This window comes from Coregonus lavaretus (genome assembly GCF_964263955.1).
Source record: "Coregonus lavaretus genome assembly, chromosome: 17".
NCBI classification, from domain to species: Eukaryota; Metazoa; Chordata; class Actinopteri; order Salmoniformes; family Salmonidae; genus Coregonus; species Coregonus lavaretus.
This window is the reverse complement of record NC_140004.1, coordinates 4705969-4723024: the sequence shown is the minus strand read 5'-3', so window position 1 is coordinate 4723024 and position 17056 is coordinate 4705969. Positions and strand designations below refer to the sequence as shown.

The 17056-nt window shown below is 40.5% G+C and overlaps 2 protein-coding genes across 2 annotated transcripts in view; both read right to left on the bottom strand.

The window, feature by feature from the left end:
• Positions 1-7509: 7509 nt before the first annotated feature.
• Positions 7510-8403, bottom strand: LOC311144495 (transcription factor ATOH1-like; the record flags this gene model as incomplete). Its single annotated transcript, XM_084180520.1, has 1 exon — positions 7510-8403. The coding sequence occupies one exon, from the start codon at positions 8401-8403 to the stop codon at positions 7510-7512; it is 894 nt and encodes a 297-aa protein (XP_084036646.1).
• A 6739-nt stretch (positions 8404-15142) lies between these two features.
• LOC311144768 (glutamate receptor ionotropic, delta-2-like) overlaps positions 15143-17056 on the bottom strand; it is a gene marked incomplete at both ends in the record, with an annotated part of 582161 nt that continues 580247 nt past the window's right edge. Inside the window, one exon of the mRNA XM_084180872.1 lies at positions 15143-15571. Within this exon, the coding sequence (XP_084036998.1) occupies positions 15143-15571 (429 nt within the window). The remainder of the gene's footprint in view (positions 15572-17056) is intronic.

Sequence of the window (17056 nt, the reverse complement as noted above, 5' to 3'; positions counted from 1 at the left end):
ATTTTGCCATTGGGCAGAGAGTCAATGTTGCAATTTTATGTCAAATTTCACGCAATTCAACAAAAACAAAACATGGGGCAGAGACAATTTTTGCAGCTTTAAAGCTAATTTTTTACAATTCTACACATTTTGCCATGGGATGGAGCGAATTCTTTGGAATTTAAAAGCAAATTTCCTGCAATTCTACACATTTTGTCATGACTTATTTCATGTTAATTACATCTGAGTGAGAGTGATTAACAAAATCAATGGGGGCCCATGGAGGACAGGACCCCTGGGCACATGCCCTGCGTGCCCGGTCGGTATTCGGCCATGATTACTACAATGGATACCAAGCGAGCATTTGGCCTCCCTTAAAAAAAAAGAAGTATAAAATAATAGCCAATCAGCATTGAGCTAAACTGTGTGAGCTTAGCTTTGAATAGTCCTGGCACATTAAAAAAAGTGTCAGAGGAAGGCAGTTTGGATTTGTCTTCACACCAATCACATCAGAAGCAAAAAATAATTGACAGAAAAAAATGGAATTGTTGCATTTCGTTGTGTCGTTGTCCTCCGGTGGCTAGCTAGCTAGCTAAAAACATCCCTTTCCTAAATTAGACATGGATGGAGATTGGGATTTGGACTTGTGGTTTTACTTAGGCCTAATTCTCCATACTGGCCAATGATTATAACAACGATTCTGATCCAACCATAAATTGTGCCCCTGGCCTGAAAGGATGGAAGTTCAACACGTAGCTAGATGTAGTAGGCTAATGTTAACTAGCTGGCCTGGCTCATCATTGCCCATGAAAGGAAGTTAAGCTAGTGAGCAAGCATTTTAGCCAGGTAGCCTAGGACAACAAAAACTAAAAGCATGTACTGTATGAAAGAGTCATAGACCGGCAACATGAAAGAGGAGGATGGCATTGGCGTTTCTCTACAAGTAGGGTGAGTCAACATGTTATTTTTACTTGCATGCACGCACACACACACACACAGAAATTAGTACCATGGACAACCACATCATATTTAGCTTACATTGATTGGACTAAATAGTTGTTGGTATCTTTTAGTTGTCACTGCATTAGACTAAGCAGAGGTGATTAGATTATGTTGAAATGTTGAATTTGAAGTGGTGCTGGAATAGTGGAGGCAGCGCCTGTTTTCTTTGCGACTTGCGGTAACTCTCTGTGGTTCTAAATCAATAGTTGTTTAGTAGTCTGAATAGTTGTTTAAAATGTTGGAAACATTAACTTGCTTGACCATGCTGTAGGTCATGTAACTGTTAGTTACATGCAATATGTTTTGTGGACTTCACTGGACAGATGTTGCACTCCGGTTTTGTGATGAAACAAAGATGTGGTTGAATTTATTTTGCCACAGTATCTTCTTATTGTCTCGGCCTTAGGCCTATATATCACGGTGTCAAGGCATATGAACTAACAGGTTATAGAGCAAACAATGCAATTATCACAACACATAGGTTGTAATATGGCTTTTTTCTCTGGCTTGGCTTCCCCAGTGATTTTACCCACGCACTGGTACTGCTGGCTAGACTAACTTACAAATCTATATAAAAATGGTTTGCTGACATGGCTAATTGAGTGACTGTCAGTGACTCACAAAACAAGAGAAAAACTGCACAAACAACCAGATTTCAAACTTGCACCATGTGTATTATACCATTCTAACTCTCAACAGTAAGTTAAGACCCTGACTGAGTTCCTAAAAAAGACTTAAATGGAGATAGTACCCACCTGGCACACACTGGTTGAATCAACGTTGTTTCAACATAATTTGTCAAAGTATTGTGACGTTGAATCTATGTGAAAATACATTGTATTTGAAAAAATACATAAATGTAAAGTGTTGTTTTGAGGGTGAAATTTCAAACACAGGATTATGTCATCATCGTAACCAAAATGAAACATAGACAAAACGTCAGATCTTCAACAATTATATCCACTATCACTAGGCTGGGCAACCCCTCCTACTGGAGAATGAATCTATCTACAGCTACCCTTTAGTCTCCCATCCAGGGTTTTAACCAAGCCCAGCCATGCTATTTGTCACTATTACCTATGTTCTATAGTGAGAATGATTTTTGAGAGATCTCCACTTAGAAACTAAATAGATTCACTGTTGCTATCGAAGTCATTCGATAGCATTCAAAGGGTAGGTTTAACAGAGCAAATGAAATGTGACCATAATTTACCACTCATATATCATCAATGATGCTATTTAGCCCTACCTAGCATTTGCAAAGTCATCAACAGCTATTGTTTCAATTCAACCCAGAATTCAACTAAACATAGACAAAACAGTAGACATAGGGTTTCAAGTTCTGGTTGATCTCAAATGTAATTTAGTGATATTGAATTGTGTTTGGTGGTCAACTCAACCAAATATCAACATTTGAAGGAGATGTACCTTCTGCTTGGATTGTTCCATCTGTGCCACTGACTTATTAGTCTGGCTTTAATTCCAGTCTACAAATCAATAATTGATATGTTGGATTCAGGTCTCCATCTCAACCAACAATCTAAGTTAAATAATAGGACTGAATCAAATAAAACTTTATTTAAAGTGCATTTAAAGTTTGATTTGATTTAGTCCTATTCTTTAACTTAGATTTTTGGTTGAGATGGAGATGTAAATCCAACACATCAATTATTAATTTGTAGACAAACCAGAATTAAGTCAGTGGCACAGATGGAACTATCCTAGCTGAAATACAATAAATGGCCTATTAACTTGTAGACAAGTTAACAAATTATATGTTGGATTCACGTCTCCAACTCAACCAAAAATAAAAGTTAAAGAATGGGATTATGCCAGTGGCTCAGATGGAACTATCCAAGCAGTAGATAAATGTCCTGTACATTTTGGTATTTGGTTGCTTTGTCAACCAAACACAATTCAATAGCATAAAGTTAAGGCTATCTTACAAACCAATGTAACATTCAACCTTAAAATTAGTAACACATCCATGGCCACATTTTGAGGTTACCGTAACTATAAATGAATTATTATGTAATCATGTAAAGTGTGCAGGTTCAAGATTGCATGCATGGGTTATTGCAGGTCTGTGGAGATCTTCACAATTGCTTCTGTGTAGAATATCGAATGGCATTGATCACTTGCACCATGCACTTTTAAGTAATCTCAACTGCAATCCAGGTCATTTGGTTATGCTATTAGATGAAGCACAGTGATAACACATTAATATGTTGTATAAATAAACAAAATATCAGACATTGTATTCCCATTTGAACTTTGCTGTACTTTTAAATGGTTGAAAGCTCAGTGAGAGACATTTGGGTGACAACTAAACTAAACACCAGACATTGTTTTTCCATTGCAATTTGGTTGTGCTTTTAGATGGTTGAAATCATAGTTATACCACATTGGAAATTCAACTAACATTTTTGTCTGTCTCTTTAAGTGGGTGAATATAAATTGTAATCTCATTGATCAACGTCTCAAACAAATATTACCCAATTATCCACATTGAAATGAGATGGTCTGCCCATAGCGATAACTTGAATTTCAGTGTTCTTTTTAAGGATTTCCGCGACACGTTACTGTCAGTCTGGACTTTGATTCAATTAAATTAGTTTTTAACAAAATAAATAATCGTGAAAAAAGTATTTGTAATAGGCATAATGATGGTAAAAAGCTAACTTTATCGACCATACAACTTGAAAACACTCACTTCCAACACGGTTGTCACTGCCAATGCTTTTCTTCCCCATTAAATGAGCAAGGTTATTCGTGAGATTTCATGAAATAGGCATATAACTTTGACAACTTTTTGATTTGGTTTGTTCTTAAAAAGAGTGGTGTTTAAATGTATTGTGGACGAATAAAAACAAGGAAGTAGAAAACATTTGGTGATATCGGCAACAGATATAAGTAGGCTATAGGTTCAGAACGCAGACATCAGTAGGCTACTATGGCTATACGATAGACCTGAGCACCGCGCGAAATCCGATAATTTACCAGTTATAGCGGGTCACATGAGTCGAGCAAGTACAGATGGCTGCTTCGTTCAAAACCAGAAAAAGGTGTATGGATAAATTCACTAAATAATTTAACACCGCATTATTGCCTATTATTCTCCACGTTAATCGATATCACGGGGCACACTGCGATTGGTTCAAATCAGAGGGAGGGAGCAGAAACTAAGGTAGCTTACAAAAATACACTTCCATAAATAATTTCGAAACATTTGAACACTTTTCGATACACTACTTTTCCACAGAGGAGTACGCTAATCCACTGAAAATGTTGCTTACATATGATCCTATAGAGTACCACAATATGAGTCATAACACCCATAAAACCTAGCAGTCAAATGGGAAATGGTTCCAATAGTTTTTCCACCATTAATTTTTCCCATAGGGGATTTTAGAAACACTTAAAATAAGGGCTGTGTTTCCTGTAGGCTTACCCTGGCTTGACGTTTAGATAACCATGTAAATATCTCGGACAAGGTGATTTTTATAAATATATTTGCCTGTAAAATGAAATGCTAATTAGCTGCTAATGTGGCTATCTTAAAGAACTACAAATACCATGGTGATCTGGACGAGACTGTCGAATTGAGGCAAATGTAAGAATCTCTGGATTAACTATCTAATGTTAGCTAAATATAGTAATTAATAAATTGGCTATATGTATTTAAATTGACAATTCTGTGAACTGTCTTGTGCAAGTTGTAAATTGGCGCAATACCTGTTTAGCAAAGGTTTCAGCTAGAGATGAAGTGCAGGAGCTTGCAGGGGTTTGTAGTCTTGCATAATGTCTACTTTGATGCTAATTAGCATTTTCGAACATGAGCGTAAATAGAGCCGAATATATTGATAAGTCACCTTGTCCGAGAGAGATTTACATGGCTATCAAAACGTCACGCCAGGGTAAGCCTACACGAAAGGTTAGGGTTAAGGTTAGGAGTTAGATTAAAGGGTTAAGGTTAGGGGAAGGGGGAAGTAGCTAACATGCTAAGTAGTTGCAAAGTAGCTAAAAAGTAGTAAGTAGGCCTAGTTGCAAAGTTGCTAATTAGCTAAAATTGTCTGTGATGAGATTCGAACACGCAACATAGACGCTCGCTTTATACCTTCTTCTTATGTAACAATACCAAAGGTAACATATCATACTAATTTGAGTGTCGCAAATGTACATTTACTATGTTACTTCTAGTCTAAGAGACCAGGCTGCCTATACATGAGAATGTCACTGACAGTCTGCACGGTAGCTTAGTCTAAGCCGAAGATGAATGCATCAAACGAGGGTAAAAGAGTGTAAGTAAATTATTTGGAAAGTGTGTGTGTGAGAGAGAGAGAGAGAGAGAGAGAGAGAGAGAGAGAGAGAGAGAGAGAGAGAGAGAGTTTGTGTGTGGCTACTTTGCGAGCAAGCAAGCAGACGTGTGCATGTGCATGGCGGGCTTAGAAAGTGAGTCAAGTCCTGAGGGACATAGATCACAGTGTATGGAGGAGACCCGAGCGCTCACCAGCTGACAGCGCGTGTTTCGATGGCTATCCAACACCTTGGACCACCGCCCTGCCAACAATAGCCTGAAATTAATGCACACTCCGATTACAATTAATTGAATAAATGTCACCAAAACTCCACATTTAAACCAAAATGATTTTAATACTGGTTTCAGATAGCCTAATATTTTAGAGAGAAGTGAAACTGTTGCTCTAAATACTCAAGTTAGAATGCATCATTGCTGGACCTCTGTAGCTCAGCTGGTAGAGCACGGCGCTTGTAACGCCAAGGTAGTGGGTTCGAACCCCGGGACCACCCATACACAAAAAAATGTATGCACGCATGACTGTAAGTCGCTTTGGATAAAAAGCGTCTGCTAAATGGCATATTATATTATTATTATTATAGGCGCAAACATGGAGAGCGAGCGCTTTGAGGACACGTTGTTTAACCATCATTCACTTACATAAATTATCGGAATAATTGAGTGGCCGTGCCTTTGATTGATTTGAGATATTTACATGAAGAGAATACTTAAATATGCATTTTTGTGCGCTCTGTTTCACCAAATCAATGTCCTATCAATGTACTTTAACGATGAAATTAACTTTTACGTAAGTGTCTTTGGCCTAAGTGGTTGGTTTTCTGAGCCTTTAAAGGATATAATGCATTTGCATTTGACATCATTTAACATATTTCAAGCCAACAATCCATATCCTACTAAATGTGCACAGAATATGCAGGAAAAGGTGAGACAAAACAACAACAAAATAAAAGTGTAATTATTAGCATTATACACGAATTAACATGAATATCCACAAGGTCACATAATCGGATTTTGTTATAAATAATTAAGTCAACCTGAAGTCGATTATGGTAGATAGAGCAATAAAAAAAATTTGATGATAGAGTCATATTTAAAAATATATATATAAAAATATATATATGTTAAAAATGACTCCTCTAGAGACATGCTAGGGTTTCTAAATAAATGCATTTGAGAGAATAATAATAATAATAGCTTTCATCATCAGAAAGAAACATATTTTATACCTGTGTTATTAGCTCTTTACACTAGGTTTCATAATGAATATCAGTAAGGCAGGTTATAAGCTAGTTAAGAGTTAATATTCCCCTCATTCCCGCAAGTGTTTCTGCATGTCATGCAATGGAAAAATATTTGTTAACATGGTCCTTTATGGAATAGTTGTATAATGGTTGTGATTTTGGAATGTAGGATATGTATTTTTCATCGATTAGGCTAGTATCAACATCTTGAAACACGAAACAACAGAAAATGATGGTTTTCAGTTTGCTTATTTTATTCTCAAAATCAAAAGAAAATAAACCAGTTAATGGTAAACATTTGAAATGACACATTTAATTGGAAAAACAATAGAAAACAATTAGGAATAAATCAACTTAAATCATCCAATGAAAGCAAAGACACATAAATTAATTTAAAGTGAATAGCCAAAAATACAAAAAGAAAAAAAAATGGCTAAATTAAATATCAAATTGGCAGTAAGCCTACTACTACTACAAAAAAAAACAGTGGTTCAATAACAAAGTCATGTTGCTCCAAGCCTCTGGCTCGTGTTTTAAAGTGCGCATTGTTAACTTTAGAAGTCGCAATCCAATTCATACAGGGACATTTACAAACAAATAAACAATGAAATCATGAGCAGTATGCTATAAGGAAAATACAATTACAAAGGTCTGTACATTAGAAATATCAGGCAAATTCTTGGAAGACGGCGTTTTGTCCATGACGTGGGATTGGGAAAGCCCGTGGCAATGGTGCGCGCAACAGTCGACATGGCAAAGGGGTCTTTCCCTGGTCCCGATGAGACGGTAAATTCAATTGGCAGAACCGAATTATCTGACATAAAATCATCTTTATCTAACAGTTGATCAAATATAACTCTCAAACCAAACAAAATGATTTTGGAAAGCAATCTATTATCCTATAAAATGTAGGCCTATGCCAGAAGATATGATTGACACGATTTGAAAGTCCCGGGTGAAGTTTAAAAATTAGTGATGGCTGGAAAGTTTGAGTTCAGAGAGCTCGTCTTCGCTCAGGAGCTCCATCTGCATCTCATCCGAGTCACTGAAATGGGAGTGCGGGGAGAACTCTCCGTCACTGCGGTTCGACTGGGGGGAGTCCTTTCTGCTCTCGGAGCTGGAACTGGGTGTCCCGGAGGGAGACCGCATCTCTTGCTCCAGCAAAGCAGAGAACGAGCCGTCTTCGAAGGGGAATGGGATCCCGTTAAGCTGGACCGGTAGCCCAGTGCCTGCGCCCCTTTGGCAGGTGGAGGCGGAGGATCCCCTGGGACTCTCCGTGGCCGACAACAGGTCACACTTTGGCGAGTCCTCACCTGGACCCTGGAGCAGGTCCGCCAGCGCGTTGATGTAGATCTGGGCCATCTGCAGCGTGTCGTATTTGGAAAGCTTTTTGTCATTGTCGAAAGCAGGGATGACACTGCGCAGCTTGTCAAAGGCATGGTTCAAGCCATGCATCCGTCTCCTTTCCCGCGCATTGGCTGCCTGGCGCCGCACCTTCTGCACCCCGTTACCGGGTTTGGATGGAGCTCTCTGTCTGCCCTCCTCGGCGCTCACCGACCCCTTTAGCCGACACAACTCCCGCACTTTGAGCGGACTATTGGAACTCTTTCTAAAGTTTGGGCTGTGGCCGGATGTAGGGGACCCGCCTTCCACGCTGGAGCTGGGCGAGTGCAGCAGGTAGTCGGCGTGTGCCGCACAGGTGCCAGGCTGCACGGGAGCCAGCCAGGCGCGTGGGTCACTGCTGTCCATGAGTGCCAGGCTTGATGGATACTCGATCTGCTCCCCCCTCTCTATTTTCGAGTGCTGCACCTCGCACATCTCCTTCGTGCCTTTGCTCCATTCCTCAACACTGATAACATCCATTTCAAAAAGCTATAAATCAGGTGGCTTGGAGGACGAAAAAACTTAGCAAAATATAAAATGATGTCAAAAACGTTTATTTTGCACACTGTGCTCGCACTGTGTCGCGTGCAGGGCTCCTTCTCTAGTGTCTGAAGGCGCGGCATCGCTTTAAAAAGCGGCACGCGCCTGGGAGCCCCCTTTCTCAGCTGGTCGCGTGGCGCTTTGACCAATAAGAGCACTTGGTGCAGGCGCGTGTTGGCGACCAATGAGAAGTCTCGGAAAACCCGAGAGAGGTTATTATGCCCAGACTGTTTATGATAATGCCTCGGTTTAAAGACTGTTTAACCGCACAAAGGGTCGTCCCTCAGGGCACACGCAGGGATAGAGCTATATGGTTAGGAGTGTGGACAGCTCGAGCTTCAGCTCGTGGACTGTTTGAGGATGTCCATGCACCTGCCCAATACTGCAGGCATGTCAGTGTCTTCTTTGGCTCGTGAAAAACATCTCCAAGACTAGAGACAGTCCTTTCTAAAGTGGCAATGTAGGCCTATCCCACTGGGGAAAAACTGGTTGAATCAACGTCGTTTCCACTTCATTTCAACCCAAAAAATCGATGTGATGACAGTTGAATCAACGTGAAAAACTAATTAGATTTGCAAAAAGTCATCAACTTAAGGTCATTTCGTATTTTTTCACCCAACGTTTAACCTAAATCCAATGACATGGTGACATTTTTTGTTGATTTCACGTTGAATTCACGTTAGTTCACAACTCAACCAAATGTAAATAAAAACTAGATGTTTAACTGAGGTCTGTGCCCAGTTGTATGCACCTCTTATAAGAGAATACATAGGACTAATATCCAGAATAGTGTCACTAAAGCCTGAATTTGTCAAACGAACATGGATGATCATAAAGCCATGTCATAATCATCACCATCATCATCATCATCATCATCAAGTTCCTTGTGGCTATAGGGCCTAGCCTACATTTTGTCCCGGTTATAAGTTATTCAACAATTAAATAAAAATAGGTCTAAGGCAAAACTGTTGAAATGCTGACAATATTTTCCATATACAGTGCCTTCAGAAAGTATTCATACCCCTTGACTTATTCCACATTTTGTTGTGTTACAGCCTGAATTCAAAATTGATTACATTCTCTCACCCATCTACACACAACAGCCCATAATGATAGAGTGAAAACATGAAACATGAAACACATAAATATCTAATTTACATAAGTATTCACACCCCTGAGTCAATACATGTTAGAATCACCTTTGGCAGTGATTATAGCTTTGAGACGTTCTGCGGAAGTCTCTAAGAGCTTTGCACACTTGGATTATGCAATATTTTCCCATTATTCTTAGAAAAATTCTTAAAGCTCTGTCAAATTGGTTGTTGACCATTGCTAGACAACCATTTTCATGTCTTGCCAAAGTTGCCATAGATTTTCATGCAGATTTAAGTCAAAACTGTAACTCGGCCACTCAGGAACATTCACTGTCTTCTTGGTAAGCAACTCCAGTGTAGATTTGGCCTTGTGCTTTAAGTTATTGTCCTGCTGAAAGATGAGTTCATCTCCCAGTGTCTGGTGGAAAGCAGACTGAACCAGGTTTTCATCTAAGATTTTGCCTGTGCTTGGCTCCATTCCGTTTCTTTTTTTTATCCTGAAAAACTCCCCAGTCCTTAATGATTAGAAGCATACCCATAACATGATGCAGCCATCACTATGCTTGAAAATATGGAGAGTGGTACTCAGTATGTGTTTTATTGGACTTGCCCCAAACATAACACTTTGTATTCAGGACAAAAAGTTAATTGCTTTTTTAGCAGTATGTCTTTAGTGCCTTGTTGCAAACAGGATGATGAATGTTTTGGAATCTTTTTTTTCTGTACAGGCTTCCTTCTTTTCACTCTGTCAATTAGGTTAGTATTGTGGAGTAACTACAGTGTTGTTGATCCATCCTCAGTTTTATCCTATCACAGCCATTCAACTCTGTAACTGTTTTAAAGTCACCATTGGCCTCACTGTGAAATCCCTGAACGTTTTGCTTCCTCTCTGTCAACTGAGTTAGTAAGGACGCCTGTATCTTTGTAGTGACTGGTTGTATTGATACACCATCTAAAGTGTAATTAATAACTTCATCATGCTCAAAGGGATATTCAAGGTCTACTTTTAGATTTTTACCCATCTACCAGTAGATGCCTTTCCTTGCGAAGCATTGGAAAACCTCCCTGGTCTTTGTGGTTGAATCTGTGTTGAAATTCACTGCTAGACTGTGGGATTTTACAGATAATTGTATGTGTGGGGTACAGAGATTAGGTAGTCATTAAAAAAATCATGTAAAACACTATTATTGCACACAGAGTGAGTCCATGCAACTTATTATGTGACTTGTTAAGCACATTTTTACTTCTGAACTTATTTAGGCTTGCCATAACAAAGTGGTTGAATATTTATTGACTCAAGACATTTCAGCTTTTCATTTGTAATTAATTTGTGAACATTTCGAAAAACCTAATTCCACTTTGACATTATGGGGTATTGTGTGTTGGCCAGTGACAAAAAAAATCTTAATTTAATCCATTTTAAATTCAGGCTGTAACACAACAAAATGTGGAAAAAGTCAAGGGCTGTGAATACTTCAACGCACTGCAGCTCCCATGTCCAAAAATCTGTCTATGGGTGAATTTAAGGTAACATTTCCAGACTCATAGAAATTCGCAAATTAATTTAATCCACGAAAAGGGCGCCAACTAAGCAAAGAATATTCCATCCTGGTTCTAGGAACTGAAAACAGTTTGACCAAAGAACTCGGCTCCTGGGGTTCGTGCTCATTGTCAATTCACCGATCCGCTCCTCCATTCTATGAATGTTAAGGCCATCTCGAGTTTCATTTTCTTTTGTACAGGTTCAAAACCTTTTGATCCGGTTTACGGAACGCCCTGTTGGTAAAAGAGCTTCACAGGGATCGGAAAGATGAGCAGGGGGCTCGACAGCGCTTTTACTGTCAGAAGCAGTGGCAAGCGAGGAGGAAGTAGTGTGTGCGTGGAACAGTGCTCCGACAGTGACACTCGCAGCCCACACACACACACACACACACACACGCACACACACACCCTCATTTTAGACATACCCATTCCCTATACTTCCACTGAACAGTAAAGATCATAGAAGGATAAGAACATTACATATCTAAACGAATGAAGTATACAAATCAGATGGGTATCTCTAAGAATATGAGAAAATATTATAGGCTAGAAACTAGTATCAAATAAATGAACAGCCGAAAAGGTAAGCAGATAGCCTATACGTAAACCAGCCACAATGGCACTTTCTGAACACTCAGTTAAAAAGAAAATAGCGTAGGCTTTTGTAATGTCTTCAGATATTATCTTATTCGAAAGGCTGTATGAGATAGGCCTAAGCGAAAACTGAAACAATTGTAGCCTATAAAAGACTATAGCCTACTGAAAGTTTAGCAATATCAAACATGCGAGACCAGCCCGTCCATGCAGGACAGCGGACAAAATCCCACAATTTCTAAGATTAAATTACATGAATCTTTTCACTTTTTATTCATGTATTCATAAAGCGTCGAGGCTTGGGGACTGGCGCCTAGGTCCGTCTCTCCACCTACAAGCGGCCGTCCAGTGAGCCTGGAATGGCTCCTAAAGCAAACAACAGGTTGGATATTGTAGCTGTCGATTATTAAAGTGTCGCATGCACAATGGCGACTCTATGTTCCATTCGACACGCTTGGGGGACTCTTTGGAAAATGGGCTCAAAATGTGTCCCAGTGGGGGCTTCCAGCGTGATGGAGTCTGCATGCTGCTCACCCCATTCCTGTCTCCGGGGAAACGAGGTGCACTGGAGGGATGCAGAAATAGGCTGATAATAATAACATTACTACTACTATTACTACTAATAACAATAATAATAATAACGATAACACAAATAATCATAATAATAATAGCCTAATAATAATAATGTATTTGTGGACCATTGGTATTTATTTACTTTGGAATTTTAAGGCCTTCATGGAACTGCCAGAATTTCGATGATTAGGTGCCTTTTGTTTTTAGGCACAACTTTAGGCAATGGCAAGTGCAGACCTTGAAAAATATCCTTCATGTTTTATTTTCATATTCCATTTTGTTTAAAAAAGGCTTTATCATACATAGAGTGCTGTGCAAACATGCACGTACTCTCGCTCTCCCTCTCTCAATTCAATTCAAAAGGCTCTCTTTCTCTCTCTTCAGATCAGATAGCGCAACATTGTCTAACAAATGGTTTCCAGTGAAACAGCGCCACTTCATGCTTAAAAATGAAACAACACAATTGCTTGAGTAATAGGTAGCCTATCATAACACCACTAATTTCAAATGCTGACATCTCCTCGAATAGATTCTTCACCATATTGTGAAGATCAGACAAAAATGACTTTTGCAATACCCCACAACAAAAACGATTGGATGGCGTTTCAGACACCATTTCAATATTCCCAAAGTTTCATAAAAGGCACATAATAACTTATTCTGAGGTAACAAAAGCACTTCCTTTACACATAAACCAGCAAACCTGGTCCCAGATATGTTTGTGCTCTTGCCTACACTTTATCACTCGTTGTCACGCCAAACATGACAAGTGGTGGCATGATGGCACAAACAGACTGGTTCCCTTGAATTTCCTACGCAGGCCTACGCAGTCACAGCAAAGACTACAAAAACCATACCACTGTAGAAAACAAGTTTATTAGACAAATTATACACAGAAAGCTTTGCCACTTGTAACAGAGGCCTCAGTTTGTTCCGTTTGAATACACATACAACAAAATTGTCCTATATTAAATACTGCACATTATAATCAGTTGAAAATTATCAAGTAATCCTGTATGTTCTATGTATGAAATAAAACATGTTACGGGCATAGCAAGTTGTGCATGCTTCTTTTTAAGAACTTGCCTCCTCTGTTATTGACCAGCAAACCAAAATTAACCCAAGATGACATGAGAAAGCTTATGTGTGGGCTGGATCTGAGGGAAACCAAATGTATAGGGTGACTGCTAACTCAATGCTCATATGATATATTATTTTATTAAACAAAAATAGCATCAACATGTAAAATATACATATTTCATAATGTCTCTGTCATTAATAGTAAATAAAACGTCTTTAAACATTGTCTGTGTCCTATTGTCATTCGACAGTCATACTGCAGGTTAAGAAAATAACATCTAGAACGCTTGCATCAAACACTGCTTCTGTTCTCTACACACAACATTTGCGGTTTATTCTTAAGATAACAAACTGAAAGCTCATTCTAAACAACAAACATTATTAAATATTAATACAGTGTTAGTGAAAAGGTTTGGTTCCTCTTTTCTCTTCACAAAATATATATATTTTGACCCCCTCCCCCCAAACTGCACCTTAATGGCCTCATTTAAACAATTGGCACTTTAAAAAAGTTAGATAAACAGTACCCTTAACATTTAAGAAATGAAGAACGATCTTTCAAAATGACTGCCATCAGCTCTACAGTTCCAATGGCAAGAAATCCTATTGAAGCAGGAGACTGGCAAGGTGAAGCCAGCCTGTACTGATAAGGCTTATACTGAGGATGTTATCTGAAAGGGGTTCTCCTCACTCTGAGCTCAACTGTTTGCCCTTACAGGTACACAACAGTCAGTTAGTGGACTGGAGAATAAAATGTTACTTTTTTTCTGACTGAGCCCTGGCAGAACAACAAATAAGGTAAAAAAAACAACAACTTGAATATGATTAATGATGCAAACCAGAGTAAGACTATAGTAGTCATTTAGCGGTTTTCAAAATTGGCAGAGAAAAACAATTAGACAGCTCTGAACATTTTTTGTTGTTGTTGTGACTTTTTGACCGAACACATTCCACGCATAAAAATTGATTTTGAAGACAAATTCAATAAAATACATACAATAGCCTTAGCTGCTTTTTAAAGTCCTTTTTCTGTTGTCTTTTATCTCTGTTATTTTCAGTTCCTTTTTGTCCCCTCTATGCGTCTCTCAAGTGTTTGTTTAGAGGCTGAGGCTCTCACCTTGAAATAGACAGCACAGTACAGTTGAGAAGAAATATTCATACTACATACAATCAAATACAGGTCTGTGGGCACTGGTACGGTGCAGTGGAATTGATAGAGCCTTATGTGCACAAAAATGGCGAAGCGTGTCCAGAGCTCAGACGGTGAGGTCTCAGTCTGCAGGGTAGCTGAGCCAATGGACACTCATTTTGGGGCAGATTTCAGATTTGGAGTACAGGCATTGATGAGCAACACCAGAGAACTGAGTGGGATGGAGTCCCATATGGTGAAAGGCAAAGACAAGAACATCCTTCAAATGAACATTGGGTTGTTGCCGATTTGTGGATCTCAAGAACAGACAAGTGTTTTCTGTTGTAAAAAAAACAAATACATACCCTCCTTGTTGTGTCCAAAAGCTTCAGAAAGGCAGTCCTCAAATGCCATGAAATGAAAAAGACAAAACAGAGCCCTGTCACACCCAAAAGATCCCTAGACAACCATGAGAACGACGACAATAAAGCAAATATTCAAGTCCCCAAACTCCTCTCACCACCAGGTTTCAGCAAGACAACCCCCCCCACCAAACAAAAGCAAAGCCCCCCAAAAAATCAGAACTGCAAAAGATTCCTATGTACATAGATCTTTTTAAGTGTGTATAATTTCATCTCTCTCTCGCTGTGGCCTACTCCTCCTCGCCTCATATGGATGTACCCCGATCGGGGTCGTTGCCGTAGCCGAAGTTGGGCTGGGGAGTGGGCTGGTAGGGTATGGAGGACATAGTCTTGATGGGGCTGCGGAAGAAGCCTCCGTTGGGGGCTCTCTGCCTGAAGGGCCCCCCAGTCCGGTGGTCCTGCACGGGACCGAAGGCGAAGCCCTGTTGGGCCTTGGCGGACAGGTTGCGGCTGAGGGTCTGGATCTGCTCAGGGATGAAGGTGGTGGTGGTGATGTGCGTGTTGCGGAAGTCGCTGATCTGCTCCAGGGCCTGCCGGTTGGCTGGCATAGAGTCCATGTCCAGGGGCGTCAGGTCAATGGAGGAGGTGGAGAACTGCTTGTGGGGGCTGTCGTCCTCTGTGCACAGGCTGTTAACCCGGTGGTGAAGGTGCTCCAGGTCGATCTCCTTATCATCCTGCAGGGGGGTACAGGGTGTGCGGGGAAGGGGGCGAGGGGAGAGAGAGAGACGTGGCGGAGGACAGGGTCAAAGGAGAGTGAGGGTAAAAGAGGATGGGGAGGAGGAGGGAGAGGAAAAGGAGTGAAGGTTGTTAAAGGAGAAAAGTAGGAAAGAAGAAAGGCGAGGACAGAGCGGAGTGAACGAACGGTGAGGTGATAGAAGAGGGTGAGTGCATGGCCAAAGAAAAGTGGAGGATGGGTATGGTTGTAGATCGAGGAGTAGTGAGGACGTCCATTGAGGAAGATCAGGGAAAAAAAGTCAGAGGAGAGGAGAGAAGGAGGAAACGAGGATTGATGAGCGAGGAGGAGAAGAGATCAATGGAGAGGAATGTATGCAGAGGGAAATAGACAAAGATGGAGTGACAGAGAGATGAAGTGAGAGTGAGATGGGATTGAAGTGATGGGCCGAAAGGGAAAGGTAGAGTAAGGTAAGGAGAGGTAGGTAGGGACAGAGAGGCACAGTCTGAGCTGCGGTAAGGAGAACACACAAACAGACAGTGAGGGAAAAAAGGATTTGATCCCCTGCTGATTTTGTACGTTTGCCCACTGACAAAGACATGATCAGTCTATCATTTTCATGGTAGGTTTATTTGAACAGTGAGAGACAGAATAACAACAAAAAAAATCCAGAAAAACGCAGGTCAAAAATGTTATAAATTGATTTGCATTTTAATGAGGGAAATAAGTATTTGACCCCTCTGCAAAACATGACTTAGTACTTGGTGGCAAAACCCTTGTTGGCAATCACAGAGGTCAGACGTTTCTTGTAGTTGGCCACCAGGTTTGCACACATCTCAGGAGGGATTTTGTCCCACTCCTCTTTGCAGATCTTCTCCAAGTCATTAAGGTTTCGAGCCTGACGTTTGGCAACTCAAACCTTCAGCTCCCTCCACATATTTTCTATGGGATTAAGGTCTGGAGACTGGCTAGGCCACTCCAGGACCTTAATGTGCCTCTTCTTGAGTCACTCCTTTGTTGCCTTGGCCGTGTGTTTTGGGTCATTGTCATGCTGGAATACCCATCCACGACCCATTTTCAATGCCCTGGCTGAGGGAAGGATGTTCTCACCCAAGATTTGACGGTACATGGTCCCGTCCATCATCCCTTTGATGCGGTGAAGTTGTCCCTTTGATGCGGTGAAGTTGCCCCTTAGCAGAAAGACACCCCCAAAGCATAATGTTTCCACCTCCATGTTTGACGGTGGGGATGGTGTTCTTGGGGTCATAGGCAGCATTCCTCCTCCTCCAAACACGGCGAGTTGAGTTGATGCCAAAGAGCTCGATTTTGGTCTCATCTGACCACAACACTTTCACCCAGTTCTCCTCTGAATCATTCAGATGTTCATTGGCAAACTTCAGACGGGCCTGTATATGTGCTTTCTAGAGCAGGGGGACCTTGCGGGCGCTGCAGGATTTCAGTCCTTCACGGCGTAATGTGTTACCAA